This window comes from Sorex fumeus, unplaced genomic scaffold, assembly GCF_029834395.1.
Source record: "Sorex fumeus unplaced genomic scaffold, SorFum_2.1 ptg000003l, whole genome shotgun sequence".
Lineage (NCBI taxonomy): Eukaryota > Metazoa > Chordata > Mammalia > Eulipotyphla > Soricidae > Sorex > Sorex fumeus.
This window is the reverse complement of record NW_026606060.1, coordinates 31,970,404-31,989,534: the sequence shown is the minus strand read 5'-3', so window position 1 is coordinate 31,989,534 and position 19,131 is coordinate 31,970,404. Positions and strand designations below refer to the sequence as shown.

Below are 19,131 nucleotides of genomic sequence, written 5' to 3'. Positions count from 1 at the left end.
ATATTTTGAGTAAAAATGTAACCATTCTTAAGAGTCTCTTAAGAGATGGGAGAGAAAATGTAGAAAATCCTTTAAGAGAAAACATTACTGATTAAGAAGGCATAAAAGAACCAAGGATGCCTGGGCTGGAAGAAAGTAGTGAGTTTAAGTGGTTGCCTTGCATGTGCACTGCCCTACCCATGTTTGTTCCCTGACCACACATGGTCTTCTGAGGACCTGGATGTGACCCAACCCCTAACCCATGAAAAATAGAATGAAAGATGCTAATACTGGTATTTGATACATAAAGTAAAAAGTCCTCTTCAGAGTAATTTTTAAATTACACAATGGCCAAAATAAAACATATAGCAACGATATAGAATAATTAAGTCATTAATATATACTAGGCAATACATCATGTATTTACATGTAAATATTTTTACTCATATCTTCATCTCTAATCCTCTGTAAGATAAATTATTATTCCAATTTTGGGGAATTCATTCTTATAGATTAAAAAGATTTTACCAATGTCACACAACTTAAGATATTGTGACATTGTAATTTTAGGCCAGATTATAAAGAATACATGTTACAGATATTATAGTAATAAAGAAAGAGAAATAGCTGGAAAACCTGAAAGACTCAAAGATTTTAAAAGCTATCACTAATAAACCACTCTAGATAGCTTGAAAGCTTTAAGAAATACTTTAATAAGGTGTCAGTTTTTTGAAACAATAGCAAAGAGGTAAAAGATTTTTCTATATACCAAAGCTTAAGTGGTTGGCTTAGGGCCAGGTAGGGCAAGGCTCCAAGAAGTTTGAAGGTTAAGAAAGTTCTATAGGGGACTATGTGATGTAGGTGATCTAAACCCTTAAACCAGAAACAGCTGTCTGCAAAGCAAATGACTCAACCTCTCTCTCTCCAGCTTCCAAGAAACTATTTTGGGTGTGTTGTCTCACAGTGCTCAGAGCTTTCTCCTGGCTCTGTGCTCAGGGGTCACTCCTGTACTGGTTTGAGGGACCAACATGTAGTGTGGGTCAGCTATGTACAAGCAAGCACCTTCCCCACTGTAATATCATTCTGTCCTCCTAATGACAACTTTTATGGTTGAAAAGTTAAACTGCTGATTAAATTCAGGAAACATGAAGCTAGAATTTACACTGCCATTTTATGCTATAGTAAATGAGAAATCTGTTTAATTGAATAGAGAGTATTTTATTTATAATAATTTGTTATTTACTAAAAAATATTTTTCTTAACTGGTCTATATTAAAGTGTTACTTAGTGAACAGATTTAGTTGCTAGTAGTGTTTGTAATTATGTCAGTTTTGGACAACTAATTGGAATTACAGTGAAAATTGGCCTTATTTCAGTTTCTTAGAGGCAGTTAAGAAAGAAGCTCTAGAACAATCTTATATATTCTAAGATTTGCGATTCAAAGACATGTAAGTGAAAGACGAAACTTGTGATTTTAAGGTAGTTGATTATTGAGTTATTTATGTTTTAACATTCAGATGACACATATGGACAGAAGCTTTACCAGTGTCTTAACCCCCTATACTATCTCCCAGCCCCATAAGCAGAAATTCATATATTCTGTAGTGACATTGAATAGATTTTGTCATTGATGATTTCAAATCTGCATTTATCCAAAAAGTTTTTAATAGGCAATGTCTAAAATGGCATACCAAAATTCATATTATGTGTGGCTAGGATTGATTTTATTTTCCTAAATGTATAGGTAATACTGTTTTGAAGAATGACATAATGTTATTAATACAGAAAATTTATGCCTCAGTTAAGATATAGAATTTTAATTTGAATTGTGTGTATATGGTGTGCTGGGGATCAAATCCAGGGCTTCATGCATGTATGGCACCTTCTTCAACACTGAGCTTACCCCCACACCACCCCCTCCAGCCAGCTATATTGACAAGGGGAACCTTTCAGCGATCAGGTTCTATAACCACAGGGTGGGGGGGAAGTATTCTAAGACCTTTTAAGACAGAAATTTTCTTCTGTGATTGTTTTTGTTTGGGGAGTCACATCCAGAGGTGATCACGGCTTACTCCTGGTTCTACACACAGGGATCACCCCTGGTAGTGTGGGGGGAATCATATGGGAACCAGGAATTTAATCTGGGTTAGCCAAGTGCAAAGCAAATGCCTTACCTGCTGTAATATCACCCTGGTCCCTGGGAAATATTTTTATTAAGCATATCAAAATTATCTTTTTAAAATAAATTAAAATTTATTGTAATATTTATATAAATGAATTAAATGACAGGAATTCATAATGCTAGCTTCCAATCATTTTGAAGTTTTTATTTAGATAACTGAACGTTTCACACATATTTGATCAAATTTTGATCTAGTATATATCATTATCAATGTATAATAACTTTTGTCAAAATAACAGAATAATAACATAAATTAATGTGTATGATTATGAAATTAACTATATTTTAGGAACCTGAACAAAATGTTTTCAAATAAAGCATCATTTATATTAACTTATGTTAAAGCAAATAAAACATCACTTATATTAACACACCATATCTTAGAAAAATTAAAAAACTTGAAGGGCTTGATCGTCGATTTGCTCGAGCGGGCCTAGTAACGTCTCCATTGGAGACTTTGTTGTTACTGTGTTTGGCATATCGAGTACGTCCTGGATAGCTTGCCAGGCTCTGCCGTGCGGGCGAGATACTCGAAGGGCTTATGTTAAATGAAGAATATAAAATAATAAGCATTATATAGTGATTTATAAAACATTTACTCTTTAAAATTGCAATGTAATTCTTAACTTTTATATATAGATATATACATAGAGTGTTTAAAAATAATTTTCTCCCTAACTAAAATGTAATATGTGAACAGAATCACAAATATAAAAAGTTGGCATTTATAAATATAAATGATCATTTATTCACAAAAATGTTTTTTAAAGCATGGTTTGGACAATAGTCTTATCTGATAATCTGATACTTTAAAAAAACTTTCCTTAAAAAATTTAACTTTGCCTAAAATAACTAATAAATGAAGGACAAAAGGATAAAATACACTACACTGGTATAGAAGTACAATTTCTTACAATTAGTCTAAAAAATTCTTTTAACTGAATGATCAAAGAATTCAATATGATCCATAGGGAGATGGGGTGGGGGTGGGTGGTTATAGTCACAGAATACAATTAAACTGATGCTGTTAATTTTATAAATAATTTAATTTTGTTGATATAAAAGACATTCATTTAAAGACAGAAAAAATTCAAGTACACTTTTGGGGGCAGTTCTGGTTGCTGGCATTCTACCCCGTATCTGTAGAAGTATGCTTGTTGGCATTAGGTTGCATCAATTCATTTGTGATTTCTAAATTAATTCTGAAGGAAACCACAACTTACTTGAAGATCCTGCTGAGTGTCTGTGTGCCTGATTTTTTTTTTCTCTCTTCACAGACAAAGCACTTCCACTGGTCATGGAAAAAAGGTCTAAATCCGTGTCTTCTCTGCTTACAAGTCTTGCCTGGGAGCAATAGGAGAGAATGTATACAATCATGAAACAAAATATGGCATTTTCTGAATACAGCTCACATTACCCCAAATAAACAAACAGGCTCTGTCAAACAACCTTCTTCAAAATGATACCACAATCCTTTATTGCTGCCTAGGCAGAACAAATGCACTATGTCAAAGCATTTTTTGCAAATAAGAGACGATTTTAAAATTGAGGTTTGCTATTTGAGTCTGTACAACAAAAGAAAACATTTTAGTATAGTAATTTTGATGAAAATCAATCTTAAAGGCAACGGATGAAAGTTTAAACAGCTTAACATTACTTACTTACTAAGTATATGATTTAATTCTTAATTGAATGTTAGAAATGTCATATTGTATTATTTTCTGCAATATTTATATTTTACCACTTATAAGTATTAGCTCTCTCAATAAAGTTCCCTCTAATCCCTTTTGTCTCATGTTTATATAGGACAAAGCCACAAAAGATCTTTACGTTCTCATTACAACTACTATTAATATGAAAATATTATGCATTGACTCTAATTTGGGAGTAATTTGTACATGTTTATGTGAGAAAAATCTAAATACAGCAAGATAAAACCACAAAATGATCACTGTGGTTAAAAAGTTGCTCCCATATGATGAGCTATAAAATCTCATGAAACCAGAATAGAAAGATCTCTTTCAAATTTAGATCTTTGCTCCTCTTCTATACATCCTCCTTCCCATCTTTCTATCCTCACATGCAAGCATAAAATGCTCATTGTTAAGTAAGTTTGCTGTTGATTAAGTCAGGGTAGAAACTAAAAATACAACTGAATTATCAAAAAAACTACATAATTCGAATGCAATAATAAATGACTTCCATTCACACATGTGATTTAGTATGAAAAATGTTATATATTACTTTGGAAATTTATTCCCATAGCTCAAGTAATACAAAGACTTAATAATGATCAGTCAAGAAAAAAGATGAAATACACGAGCAATACTACAGTTTTGGTGAGACCAGTTAAAAACAACAACCCAAACCATTTTAATCACAAGGATCACCCACCTGTTTATTGAAGAGGCTTTGACTATACACATCAAGATTCTAAAATCAGATTTTATTTGTTTCAGTTTGATGGCAAAATTTCAATCTATTTGAAAGTTGAATTCCAACCTTCCCCAAATAAGACAAAGTCTACATGGCAAGGAAATATTGCAAGCTTTCAATATTTCCAAAACTTTTTTCTTATCATCTAGCCCATTAGCTAATTTTGTTTCTTGCAAAATAGAAAACAATTATTGATAGTTACAAATTAGTCCAACTTACTGAAGGACACAAATTTAGAAGTTAAAATTATATGACTTGGCAGTGGTGCTAGTTAGTAGATTAAATGCAAAATTTCATAAAGGGACCAGAACCATTCAGATTATATTTCTGAAAACAGGCTTTCAAAGTGATCGCCACTCTTCTTACTATTAAAAGACAATAAATACAATATTTCTTCTGTATCATACACAATTAGATACTTAAAAGTGAACATAGCTAATCATGCTTTCACAATGAATTCCACAAAACTGTATATTTATTTTCAAACACTAGTAAAATATTTTACTTAGTGACAATACAGTTTTTAGTTAATTTCAGATAATACTTTATGCAAATATAAATTAATAACAAATATCTACTAATAGCTATAATGTCTATGTTTTCAAAAATTTTTAAGTTCTTTTCTATATTTGTAGCCACATACACAATTTGGGATATTTTCCCCTTTATTTTCACAATAAAATGAAAAGTCTGTATTTTAGAACATATCTTCTAAGCAATTACGTTGTAATTACCCTCCAACCTAGGTAACAATAAGAGGAAATTTCTAGAGGTCAGAGAGATAATATAGTGGGTTAAGAATTTGTCTAGTCTCCTATTTTGTTACTTTATGAACGCGCCCGATCTCCCTGAGATTAGTACCAGGAATTTTGCTCCATGACTTGGAGGCCAGCCACACGTGCTAGGGGAAAAGGGAGCTCAGATAGAGAAGGGAACACCAAATAAAGGTGTTGGGAGGATCCTCCCAAAATGGGAGAAGCATGCTGAAAGTAGACTATAGACCAAATATGATTGCCAGTCAATGACTCTTTTGCAAACCACAACACCCAAAAGGAGAGAGAGAACAAAAGGGAATGTCCTGCCACAGAGGCAGGGTGGCATGGGGAGGATGGGGGTGGGCGGGATACTGGGACTCGTGGTGGTGGAAAATGGGCACTGGTAGAGGGATGGGTACTTGATCATTGTATACCTGAAACCCAAGCACAAAAATTTGTAAGTCTATAACTGTACCTCATGGTGTTTCACTAATAAAAAAAAAAAGAATTTGCCTAACGTTCTGCTGACCTGGATTTGATCCCCAGAACCTTATGTGTACCTCAAGCCTACCACAATTGACCCAGGAGCAGAGATCCAGGAGTAAGCCCTGAGCACCACCAGACGAACCCCAAACAAACATAGACAAGTTCTCTCATTTAATTGAGAATACCTCTTTCTTATACTTTTTCCCGCCTCTCAGAAACAAGATTTTATTGTTTAAGTTAAACAAGAATATTAATGCCTTGAATTTTGTGTTTTTAGAAGACATACTAAACAGCATACAGGAAAACAATTACTATTTAAAATCGCACATCTATTTACATGAAAAATAAAATATTGAAATGGTATCTAATTACAAGCATCCTATGGTTTATCTCCATGTGCACATTAAAAGTTTTACATTAATTTTTGAAATTGGCATCTTTTTCTTCAACTTGCTTTTGTCATTGTAAATTAAATCTGTAGGATTTATATTTAGTTTATGCATTTTAATTGCTGGACTAATATTCAGATTATTTCAAAATTAATACATATAATATGAACATACTAGATCATTACTTGTAGTACTTAATTATGTATGAGTTATTTAAAAGCAGTTTTATATTTGGTTGCAAAAGCTGAATTACACATACTGCCTTAAACAATAGATTACCATCACTGCACCATCATATTTTCTAATGGAAATCATTCAAAAATATTACATTGCTATAATTTACAATGGACAAATATTAAAATTCAATCAAATTCAAATGTTTTACTCTAATCTAAAGTTTCCATAGAAATTGTAAATTTATGTTGAAAATTTCTTGTATATCCTTCAAACAGCTTGTACCAAAACAATGAATAATACTAAGAAAATTGAAGTTGGGACAACACTATTACTGAACTAACTCACCTTGTTGAGAGTTCATCAGTCTTCACATGTGTTATTCAATTTATCTGTTTATTCAACTATAATACCTTGTCACTTGTCTGGTTCATGTAAAAGCTACCTTAATCAGCACACAAATGTTTCATTTTACATCATAAACTTCCTTGCTTGCCTTTACAGTAATATCCTCCAGATCCTCTTCCTGAAAACCAGCAACCACTAATAATTTCTCTATTACATTATTTTGAGAAGCAAAGTAAATAAATATAGTACGTGGCCTTTGAAATTCTCTTTTTTCATTTTTATATAGATCTGTCCTTGAATGCAACATGAGGTTCTTATTGGTTGATTTTTATTTATTTTATTATATATAAATTGTATGCAAATACCATTATTTCTTTAGTAAACTGAGTAATATTTGGGTTTCTAAAACTTGGCTACTACAAATAACTGCTGTAGGTTATACATGTGCAGAATTTTGGTTAAATGTAGTTTCATTTCTCTTGAAAAGATCTCAGGAGCAGAATTCCTGGATCCTATATTTTTAACTACACAAGAAATTAACTTTTTTTCAGTGTTGTCATCTTAAGGAGCAGTATTTTATTGTCTGAACTGTTTCATATATTTGTCATACTGGATACCATCAGTATCTTATTTTAATCATGCTAGTATGCATATGTTGTTAGTAATCATTGAAGTTTATCAGCTTTTTATTAATTATTTATTTCTTACTTAGCATTTGGGTGTGTGTTTTATGAAAATATATGTATATATATACAAGTGCCTTGCTTATTTTTTAATTATACATTTTACTTTAATTGTTTTTTACTAATGACCCTTGTGATAATTTTTTGTTTATATTGTGATGGATATCTAGACTATTGGGTGATACTTGGGTCAGTGTTATTCTGGGCATGACTTTGAGAGGAATTTCCAAATTCAAATTTAGAATTTGAATGAGAACTAAATAGAACAGATAGTATTTCCCAAAGCAAATGGGCATTATACAATAAGCTGAGGATATGAATAGAACAAAAAAGTCAAAAAAGGGAGTATTTTTCTCTTCTGTCTGAATATTGACGCCTTCTGTGTTTAATCTAGAATTTATATAACACTAGTAGACTTCCAGGTTGGAGAGATAGCACAGTGGGAAGGGTGTTTGCCTAGCATGTGGCCAACCTGGGTTCGATTCCTTTCCCTCTCTGGGAGAGCACGGCACACTACGGAGAGTATCTCCCTCGCACGGCAGAGCCTGACAAGCTCCCTGTGGAGTATTCCATATGCCCAAAACAGTAACAAGCTTCAGAATGGAGACGTTACTTGTGCTCGTTTGAGCAAATCAATGAACAACGGGAGGACGGTGACAGTGCTACAGCAGACTTCCAGACTAAGACTTAAATTTATATCTTTAGGTATATTTTTAATCAAAGTTACATACTTTGATTCTCAGTGCTATGTAGGTACTTGTACTAGAATTTACACTTTTGGCTCTCCTAGTTATCAAACCTTCAGTTTCAGACTAGAACTATAGCATAAGTCTCTAGAGTTGGCAAAATCATGGGACATCATGTCTGCAGATCATGAGACCAAGCTTCTAAAATCAAACACATGGGTCAATTTCTTATATTAAATAATTTAATATATTATAATATTTATAATAAATAATCTATAATTACATGCAATAAATCATTCTGCATTTATATGTAAATGTGACTTTGCCCTCTCTCTCTCTCTCCACCTATATGTTGACCTATTAAACAAATGCATATGTATATATACATACACATATATGTAATACTTCTCTGGGAGACCCAGAGCGACATAACTATTAATCTTTTATTGTAGCTTTCATTAGAAGTTCATCAGAAGAAGAAAATACTGTTCAAATTCCATTTATCATTTAATAGGTTATTTTTCTCTTTTTAAACTTAATATAAATAAAATAATATGAAACTTTTGTATTTGAATTATTTACTTTAATGTATTTTTTTTCTTTTTTATGTAGGAGTACTGCTCTTTATTCAGTCAATGATTAGCTGATTGATTTGGGCATGAACTCCACCTTACGTTTTTTTCCCCTGGTTTTATTTATTTATTTATTTATTTTTTAATTGCTATATTTATTTTTTGAATCACTGTGGGAAAAGCTCTAAGCTTTCAGGTTTAAGTCTCGGTCATACAATGATCAAACACCTCTCCCTTCACCAGTACTCATTTTTCAAGAGTACCCCAATATACTCCCCCACCCCTCCCAATGCCTGTGAGGCAGATGCTGAACTCTTCTCTAAATTGATTACATTCATTATTTCAACAAAAGATGCACCATTATTGTTTAGAATTTCCCCCCAACAATCAGAATTGCTGAAAAAGCATCGTGAAATACTTTGTTTTCTATAGCTGGTTATGAGAATCATATAATGTCTCAAGGGATTTTGGATTTCTGCAAAGAGCCAGGTAATTACGAGATTGGTTTTTGTACATCTGGTGTTATGGCTGTGCCAGAAGGTTGCTCGTGGGGGGCAACTCGTGATCTTGGTAGGGTGTGAAGGACGATCTGGTACCACCCCACTTCCCATGAGATTGCAGTTGCCCCGTCACTGCTGGCTCATACTTGGTTTTCCTATAAGCTCTGAGGCAGCGGCCACCTTGCTGCCTCCTGAAAAAGGAGGAAAGGAGCAATACCCTTTCCCTCCCGGGGAGGCATGGTGCCGTAATTTAACGCATGGTCCATTCACTTTTCGGCTGCAAACCGCTGGGCTCTGGACTAAGTCCTTTTGCCTCTGGAGCTATGGCCGTGCTGGCGTGCTGGAGAACCACTCGTGGGGGGCAACTCAAGACCTCAGTAGGGCGTGAAGGATGAGCAGGTACCGTCCCCCTTCCCATGAGACTGCAGTTGCCCCATCACCGCTGGCTCATACCTGGCTTTCCAATAAGCTCTTAGGCGGCGCCACCTTGTATGTGGTCCAGATGCATTTCTGCCAAAAGCTGCTGGGTTTTGAGATTTGTTTCTGAGTCTCTGGGATCATTGCCGTTAATCAGCTTGATCAGGAGCCAGAGAGTTCATTTGTAGGTGGCAACTCGGGGTCTCACTGGGATGGGGAGGAAAGGGCCAGTTCCACCCCCATCTGGTGAGGTCCCGCTTGTCTCGTCACTGCAGGCCGAAACCTGACTGTCCAGTGGCCTCTGGAGGATGGCAGTCACTGGGCCAACAAGGGGCACAGGCCAAGGCACGAAACCTATTCCCACCTGGAGTAACCAGTAACCTACTGCAGGAACAGGACACATTTCTGCCAAAAGCCTTTGGGTTCCGAGATTCGTTTCTGAGTCTCTGGGATCCTGGCCGTTAAGCAGTTCGATTAGGAACCAGAAAGGCAATGCCTCCAATTATATAGCTGAGCCGGAGGTGTTTTGTGGGTGTGTATCCCACATACTTAACTTTTTTTTATTTACTTAACTTTTGGCTGTTTACTTCCTTGGTAAACTTTGCCCTAAGGTTTTGGGGTCTGGTCAAAGGCACGGCAGCAATTTGGGGGTATCTGAAAGTCTGATGGTGCCATCAGGCTGCTGATGCACTCGCCTCACAGGTACAGATTGACCTGCTGTAATGTATTTTTTATTTTTCAAGTATAAGACTTGGGGTCCACACTCTAGAATGATCAGGGACTACTCTAGCCTCAGTGCTCACGAATCACTCTCAGTGGTACACAGGAGACCAAGTGGTCCAGGAAAGTGCACCTGGATTTCCTACATGCAAAGGCTGTTCTGTGACCCCTTGAATAATCTATCTGTTCCTATAGTGTTTTTGGAATTTATGCTTGTTGGCATGTGTATCAGGAGTTCATTTCTATTCATGCTTCAGTAATTATGACACGCAAATATATCACAATTCATTCACTCATCCTCAAAACACTGAATTTTCAGTTTAGTTTTTTCTCTTTTTAGTTCCCACACAGTGGTGCACAGGGCTAAATCCTGGCTCTGTGTTTAGTGAACATTCTTGGTGGTGCCCAGACACACACATAACACACACACACATACACACACACACACACACACACACATATATAGGCTTTTTTGGGTTACACCCGGCCATGCACAGGGGTAACTCCTGGCTTTGCACCCAGGAATTACTCCTGGTGGTGCTCAGGGGCCCATATGAGATGCTGGGAATCGAACCTAGGTAGGCCACATGCAAGGCAAACACCCTACCCACAGTACTATCACTCCAGCTCCAACATAGAAATATTTTGAATGTTTGATGAGCATTACATTCAATACTGTATAACCTATTAGTTTTCTTAATAATTTCCTTAATGATGAACATGTAAATTGTCTCTAACTCTGAAAAATTAACACGACTATCACATTCTGCTATTTATCTACTGAAAGACCTTTTCAATGATTAACTGAATTATTCTCTTGCTCCCCCAACAACAAACCTGAGGGTAATAGTTCCTACAAATATCTACTTTAATAAACACTGACATTTTTTTTTCAGAATGAACTTATTTTTTCTACTTTCCCCATTTGTGTGTATTTCCATATTATTCCATATTGTTGGCAGCATTTTGAATGAGCACTTTTCTAGTTTTGAAATAATCATATGACTTCTTCATCTTTTCTTCTGTTTATATAATTGAAAGCCCTTCATATACATGTGTTCACTTATATATATTTCTGTAAAATTCAGTTATTTTGTTTTTCTACTATTACTGTGTTATATGAGTTTACATTAAAGTATAGTTTTTAATATTTTAATATAAAACTATTAGTTTTAGCACTGAAGTTAATTTGTTCATATTTGAAATATGTCAATCTTTCCCATTAAATTCATTATTCAGGAAGGAATATCTCATTTAATATAGTTTAATCTATCAGTTTTTGTGATATGAATTGTACCATTTGCATCTTCACACAGTTATTCAATAACAAATTGCAAGGATAGTATTGCATCAGTGGTTTTATGTATTTCAATTTGAGTTTCTTAAAAATTTTGAGTTTCATTTAACTGCTGTAAATATATATACATACATGTTATATAGTTTTATTTTATTTATCAATGCCAGTTTACTGAATCATATTTGCCAAACAAACTGAAGTTTCCCACTCTATCATACCACTCTATCATATATTACATTCCAATATAATCATAGGCCTATTCATGAGCTCTGTATCCATGTCATTAGATTTATTTATCCATGCATATGCATGAACTCTACAATTTACTTTAGCTTTGGAACAAATCTTAGTATCTGTGACAAGTTGGTTTTCTTTCCGAAGCAGACTTAAAAAATCTTAGATTTCTCTGCAATACTATAAATTATAGATGAGAATTTTTTAAGGTTTCTAAACAAAAGAGGAGCCGCAATTTGGGTTAAAATTGTTTTTAATTCATAAATTATTTGACAGAAATTGATATATTTTATGGAAATTTATGCTAAGTTGTTGCATCCATAAATATGATAAACTACTTAGATTAGTGAACGTTATGATGTTCTACTCATATTATATAAAAAAAACTGAGTCGCATTCTCCCAGCAGCGAACAAGAGTCAAAGTCTGGTTGCTCTTAGCTGAATTCCCCACCAAAATTGTCATAAGTTGAAGAAAGCTGTCTAGTTGAGTCAAAACCTCTCCTTAGGAGATACAGGATTTTTTTTTTAACAAAACTTGTTGCTCGATGTGTGCTGAAAGTAGATAAAGGACCAAACGTGATAGCCTCTTGGTATCTGTTTTGCAAACCATAATGCCCAAAAGTAGAGAGAGAGTATGGAGTAAATTGTCTGCCATAGAGGCAGGTTGGGAATGGGTGGGTAACTGGGGACACTGGTGGTGGAAAATGTGCACTGGTGGAGGGATGAATATTCAATCATTGTATGACTGAAACTCAAGCATGAAAGTGTTGTAACTGATCTCACAGTGATAAAAGGTAAAAGGTAAAGGCCCTCCCGTTGATCGTCGATTTGCTCGAGCGGGCCCAGTAACGTCTCCATTGGAGACTTTGTTGTTACTGTGTCTGGCATATCGAATACTCTCGGTAGCTTGCCGGGCTCTCCGAGAGGGGCAGAGGAATCGAACTCGGGTTGGCCATGTTGGCTGCGTGCAAGGCAAACGCCCTACCCGCTGTGCTATCGCTCCAGCCCCCATCTCACAGTGATTCAATTAAAAAAAAAAAAGAGCTTGTTCTTGCTTCAAACTGGGACAAAAACTCACTTCTGCTGTAAGCTGTTGCAGAACATCTTATACTCAGTCCTGCCTGCATGTGTGTTTGTGTGTGTCTGTGTGCCTGTGTGCATTATGTACTTATTTGACTATGAATGGAACCTATGGCCTCTCACATATGAGGCATGCTATGGCTGAGCCAAAAGTATGGCAATCATGTTTCTTGCACCTCTCTAAGGGGTTTTCCCTTAAAATCTTTCCAGTGAAAGTCTTGTATTCAAGCATCAGAATCTGAGTATATTTAGAGAGAACCAGAATAATAACTCTGTTTTCTGCATTGAAATTCTGAAGCTTGAGGAAACATATTTAACTTATTTGACAACACAATTGTTTCTAGATTATGGCATCTATATTTTGAAGTAAAATAATATTTTGTTTTCATTTTTAAAATTTATGTTAGCCATATGATACTTTAATAATGTTCTGAAAGGAACATTAGTCTATAAAACCTAGCACTTGCTTGATCATCATATTCTTTACTCACTCTTGAAAGTTTATTCTGTATGATTGTTTTTATTTGTACTGTATTTGTAGTTATTTTTATTATTAATAATGCTCGACCATGCTACCAGATGACGTATTCAATATGCCAAACACAGTTAACAACACGTCTCACAATGGAGATGTCACTGGGCCCCCACTCGAGCAAATTGATGAACAACGGGAGCACAGTGCTACAGTGCTATTAATAACGCGATGCATTTTATATGTATTAATTATGGTTTGATGTTAGTTGTCAATATAATTACATTGCCTTTTTAGACAATCTTTCTATTCATTTTCTCTCTTTTAAGTCCAGACAGAGTTCACTTTTTATATATTTCCAAAGTCCATAAATTATAAGATAATTTAAATATACATCTGTCTCTAATTAAAATGTATTCACTGTTGATTCACAATTGTCTATCATTTTATTGAGTGTTATTCTTAGGCCTCTGTGGATCTTAAAGACGTAAGAGATATAATACCCACCTTCCACTCCCTCATTTCCCTCTTAGTTACTATTTGTTTATAGTTGGGAAATCATCTGCCTTCTGTTTTCTAACACATTTTTCAACATTACAAGATTTTTACTCTGGGTATTCAGTGAACATATTATCATTTTGATCAATGCCCTTGACCTCTTGTTCTGTCTTCTCTCATGAGAACAGACACAAAATCAAATAAAAAATGGAGCGATAGCACAGCGGTAGGACGTTTGCCTTGTGTGCAGCGGGCGCCAGCCTAGCCAGGTGCGATTCCTCTGCCCCTCTCAGAGAGCCCGGCAAGCTACTGAGAGTATCTTGCCCGCATGGCAAAGCCTGGCAAGCTACCCATGACGTATTCAATATGCCAAACACAGTAAGAAGAAGTCTCAAAATGGAGATGTTACTTGGCCTGCTCCAACAAATTGATGAACAACAGGAGGACAGAAGATCTCAGTAGATTTCTCATTCTATTACCCTTTATCTTATTTTGTATTGTTACACCTCTTCATTATGAAAAGGAAGACATTTGTCACTGTTAGATATTTGTCATATATTTATTAGTAGTACAATATAGACATAGGAAATGTAGGTTAATGATAGATCATTGATCTTATAGAAAACTTGGTTTGTTATTGCCTAAATCACTCATCTTTTACTTTTTGGATGACTGATTCTTATTTTTACAGCAATTCATTCTTGAAAATTAAATTAATAAAATCCCGAGACTGGGTTATCAAATAAAAATGTACATCCTATAACAAAAGAGTGAGAAAATCAACATCACTTTAGATCCCAAAATAATATTAATGAAATCTTAAATGCAATTTCATAACATGTAAAATAAATGTGCAGTCTTAAATTACGAAGAAATTATAAAAATTTTTTTCTATTAGCAGTCACCAATGAAAAACAGGTCATATGTAACCATATAGTCTTCTTTTTACTCCGAGGAACAAGAGAACAAGCTATCCAGAATATAATACATAAAATATCTGGGATGCAATACAAAATTATTTGACAAAAAATTAAGATAACATAACCTTTTCTCAAATGATGAGAAAAACAATATAGATTAATTGTGATTGAAGTCAAAATTTAATATCTGTTATGAATATATTCAAGGAAGAAATGGAAATATAATAGCATGTGAATATATGAAATATAAAAATATATAAACGTGTTCAGTGATAACCAAATACAAATTTTAGAAATGAAAAATATAATACCTTAGTTAAAAATTCTCAAATTGAAAAAATTGATTCCGTTCTTCAAATTCTTTAAATAAGAATTCTGGCCTCTTCTCTCTGTCTTTCCCCATTATGGAACTACCAACGGTGTGAAAATTGTTGCTTTCTACGCTGTCCTATATAATTCTTACATTACCTTCATTGTTCTTGATTATTTTTTCTGGTATTTTTCTGTTTTCTAATTTACTTTGAACTCACTGATTCAGTTTTTATTTTCTGTCATTCTGTTATTGAGGCCCATCTACCACGATTACTATAGTCAGCTACTGTATTTTTGTTTGCCTCTATGATTTTTGTTTAAATGTTTTCATACTTTGTTGAAACTATTCTCTCAATATACATCATTAACATGAGTGTTTTCAAGTGTTCTCCAAATGTATTACATTTCTTTGACATAGTAAGAGTTCCTTATAGTCTGTTGTCTTGCTCTATCTGTGTTCATGAGACTGATAAAATGTGTATCTTTCAAATATATGTAGTTCCCTGTGGATCCGGATTGTTTTAGGGGTCTAAGTTAAAGTGATCTGTGTGGTAACCAGGTCTTTCAGATAGGACTGTGAGGCATCTGTATATCAAGTTCTAAAGGGCCTGGGAAGCAACCAGGTGTGGTACACTATAGATCCCAAAATAATACTAATGAAATCTTAAGTGCAATTTTATAACATATAAAATAAATGTCAGAAGGGCCCAGCGGCAGCCATATCCTATGATTAAGAGAACCTAGGTCACAAAGGTACCAGTTTCTAGCAATGACAAGGGTGTCCAGCTTCCTACTAAGCTCCCACTGAAATGGATAGTAGGTGAGGAAACTCATGTAGTTTAAAACTGAATTAGTTCTCTAGATCCAGTTGTAAAAAGCTTGCCCTCTGAGACTGATAGGGATCACAGTAGAAAGTTTGACATTCTAGCTAACTGGCTCTGTTTCTGGTGGCCCACATGGTGCTTTCTTTTCTAGAGACACAACATTCTTGAAAACACTAAGATACGAACAGTCAGGGAAAACAGGGAGATCCTTTTAGGGACTCACACTCAGGGCCTGCCACTATGGAGAGTGAGATCAGATAAAGCAACTGAAAGCAACTTTATCAGCAAATTGGGTAGAGGTTGTCAAAATGGTGCCTGCAAGTTTCTCCAACTTCTGCTTATATATTATAGTTTCTTGACTTCTATTCCAGTGTTTTACTATTGCATGGTTGGGGTGCAGAGTGTTTGGCACCATCCATAAGTATTCCCCTAGATGTCAAAGATAATGGTTTACTCCTTAAAATACATTCTTCATTGCTTCCTTTCTTGACGAGAACATCTCTGTCTCCAATATGCCTTGATGCATTACACCAACTGCATGCTGAAGACTTTTTAGTTGTGTTTCAGTTTCCCTATAGCTTAAACCAGGTCTTGTTTAGATTTGTTGTGATCATGGTAGGAGATAAATATAAATTCTCTCTTTTATTGTTCTGCTCATTCACTTTTAGAGGTACTGCAGTTATAGGTAATAATACTTCCCCTCCCTCCCTTCCTCCCTCCCTCCCTCCCTCCCTCCCTTCCTACCTTCCTCTTTTTTTCCTTTTTTTTCTTCCTTCCTTTTTTGTATTTGATTTAGGGGCCACATCCAGTGGTTATCAAGGCTTACTTCTAGCTCTGCACTCAGGGATCACCCCTGGTGGGTTCAAGGGACCATAAGTGGTACCTAGGATCTAGCTCCAACAACGATGTATAAGGCAAGTGCTTTATACATTCTCTGACCCAAATGTAACTTTATCTTTGGTAACCATGACAGTTCTACTTCATCTCCATTCTTGATCCAGGTGCCCAATATAATAAATTTTAACAAAGCACATCCAGATAATGTCTAATGTCTGAAATCTAGTTAGCATATTCCAATCGTGGATTTCCTTAAAAGTGTAAAAATTTACCCTCTGTTACAGGGAGTGACTGAGATCAAAATAACTTCCTGATTCTTATGAGTGTTTTTTGAGTTGTGATAATAATTTGATAATTAAAGTATTCTTATGTGCTTTTGGTGGGTTGGAGGACACACCTTCAGTGCTCAGGCTTACTACTGGTTCTGTGCTCAGGGGTTATTCCTGCTGGCGTTCTGGGGAAACACATATGGCCACATGTAAGGCAAGTGTTCTACACTCACTACTATAACTCCAGCCCATACTAACTCTTCTACTCTTTTAAAATATTTGAGAAAATAATCTTATCATGCAATTTTATGTCCAAGTAAAATCTAATTTAAAATACATATTCTAAATTAATATAATTGTATAAGTAAACATTATAACATGTAGTTTTTTACATAACCAGAATATAGTTTTAAAAATTTATAGTAACTATAGATGCATATTTATAGTTATTGTGTATATTTTTCTATAACTTTAAATATAATCTCTCACCACAAGCTGCACTCTTCCACCATTGCGTATATCTGGATCTAACTCAGGCAAGAAGTGTTCTCTGCAGAGGGATGAAAGCAGAAAACATGCTACAATAAAAATGTTGATGGTTAATATTAAAGAAGTACCCAATGAAAGGTTTAGTAGAAAACAGTAAATTACAAAATGAAAATATCTTCTTGCTTTTATAATTTGTAATTTTATCAAAATTTAGGTAACACAGTTACAATAGTGCTCACATCAATAGTACTACTGTAAAGTTATTACACCATAATATTTTTCTTAAATATGTTACATGAAAATTACACACAAATTCACATCTTTTTATACAATTTTAAAATTTAAATGTACATAAAATTTGAACCTTTCATACAGTACTAATACTATCCTTCTGTGATAGATATTACCATATACAACAAAGAACAAAATCTGAAACAAGTAATAATATGATAAACAAACTATTAAAAATATATTTACATATTCTTATATCTGTTACTTGCTTTCTGTGGAAGATAAGGTTTTGTTTTTAAAAAAGTTCTATTGAGATAACATGGGCTTACAATACTGTATATATGTTAGAGACACAATATCGTACCTCTTGATGGAATTACTTCATACTCACTACTGGAGTAATAATACATCTTCCATCGCAGTTCTCTGGATCCCCTTCTTGCATTAATACCCTGTCTTTTCTCCCACACTGCTAACCCAAGTTGTGTGCTCAGAGTTCAAGGGTTTGTTTTCCTTTGCTTTTGTTCCTTAGCTTTGCTTCTCTATATTCTAAATATGAGTGAGGTCATGAGTATTTGTTATCACTCCTCTGGTTTATTTTGCTTAGCATGACCCCCTCCCTGTTCTATCCATGTTGTTTCAATTGTACAACAATATGGAGAATTCAAAATATTTTACAAATTGCTAATTTTAAAAACAGTTCTAGAGGGTTTAATGCCTAGCATTAATATGCACAATTAACTATTGCCTAACGTTAGAAAACTGAAATTTGGCTTTTTCAAAAATTCTGTCACTGAAAAAAGTTTATCCTTAAATTCTGGACTTACCAACTGTGGGGACAGAAGGGAAAGGACTACAGGACAATGATAAAGGGATGTGAATACTCTGGCTGAGATATTACAAGGTTCAATGTATAAAAACCTATGAAAGTATTATAAATCATCGCTCTTCAAATTATAATAAATAACAAAATGGATGGAATTGATAAGATATGCAAAGTTTAACTCATATATTTTAAGAGAGGTTTCCATTTCATATACCATAATTTGCTGTTAAATTAAATTTTGAAACTGCAGGATTTTGTAATTCATTTAATGAGTTGCTAATCCACATTACTGGAAATATTTTCAAAACTGATCTCTAGAGTCAGAGATATATACTTGAAAATACTTATAACAGCACATTTAATATTTTTGGATATGTGTAATTAAAGTTCTCAAAGTGTATGTAAATATTATCTTTAGACTTTCATTTTATTATTTTCATAAACACTTTTGATTACATTGTTAGGGCTGAATTTTGTTTTGTCAGACTTCTTATGTTAGAGTTCTAATCCCCAA

At 34.4% G+C, this 19,131-nt stretch overlaps 1 protein-coding gene across 1 annotated transcript in view; it reads right to left on the bottom strand.

Annotated features, from left to right (window-relative positions):
* LRRIQ1 (leucine rich repeats and IQ motif containing 1) overlaps positions 1-19,131 on the bottom strand; it is a 246,312-nt gene that overhangs the window by 16,073 nt on the left and 211,108 nt on the right. The window contains exons 25-26 of the mRNA XM_056116978.1: positions 17,561-17,621; positions 3,385-3,505 (exon numbers count right to left, since the gene is read on the bottom strand). Of these exons, the coding sequence (XP_055972953.1) occupies positions 3,385-3,505; positions 17,561-17,621 (182 nt within the window). The remainder of the gene's footprint in view (positions 1-3,384; positions 3,506-17,560; positions 17,622-19,131) is intronic.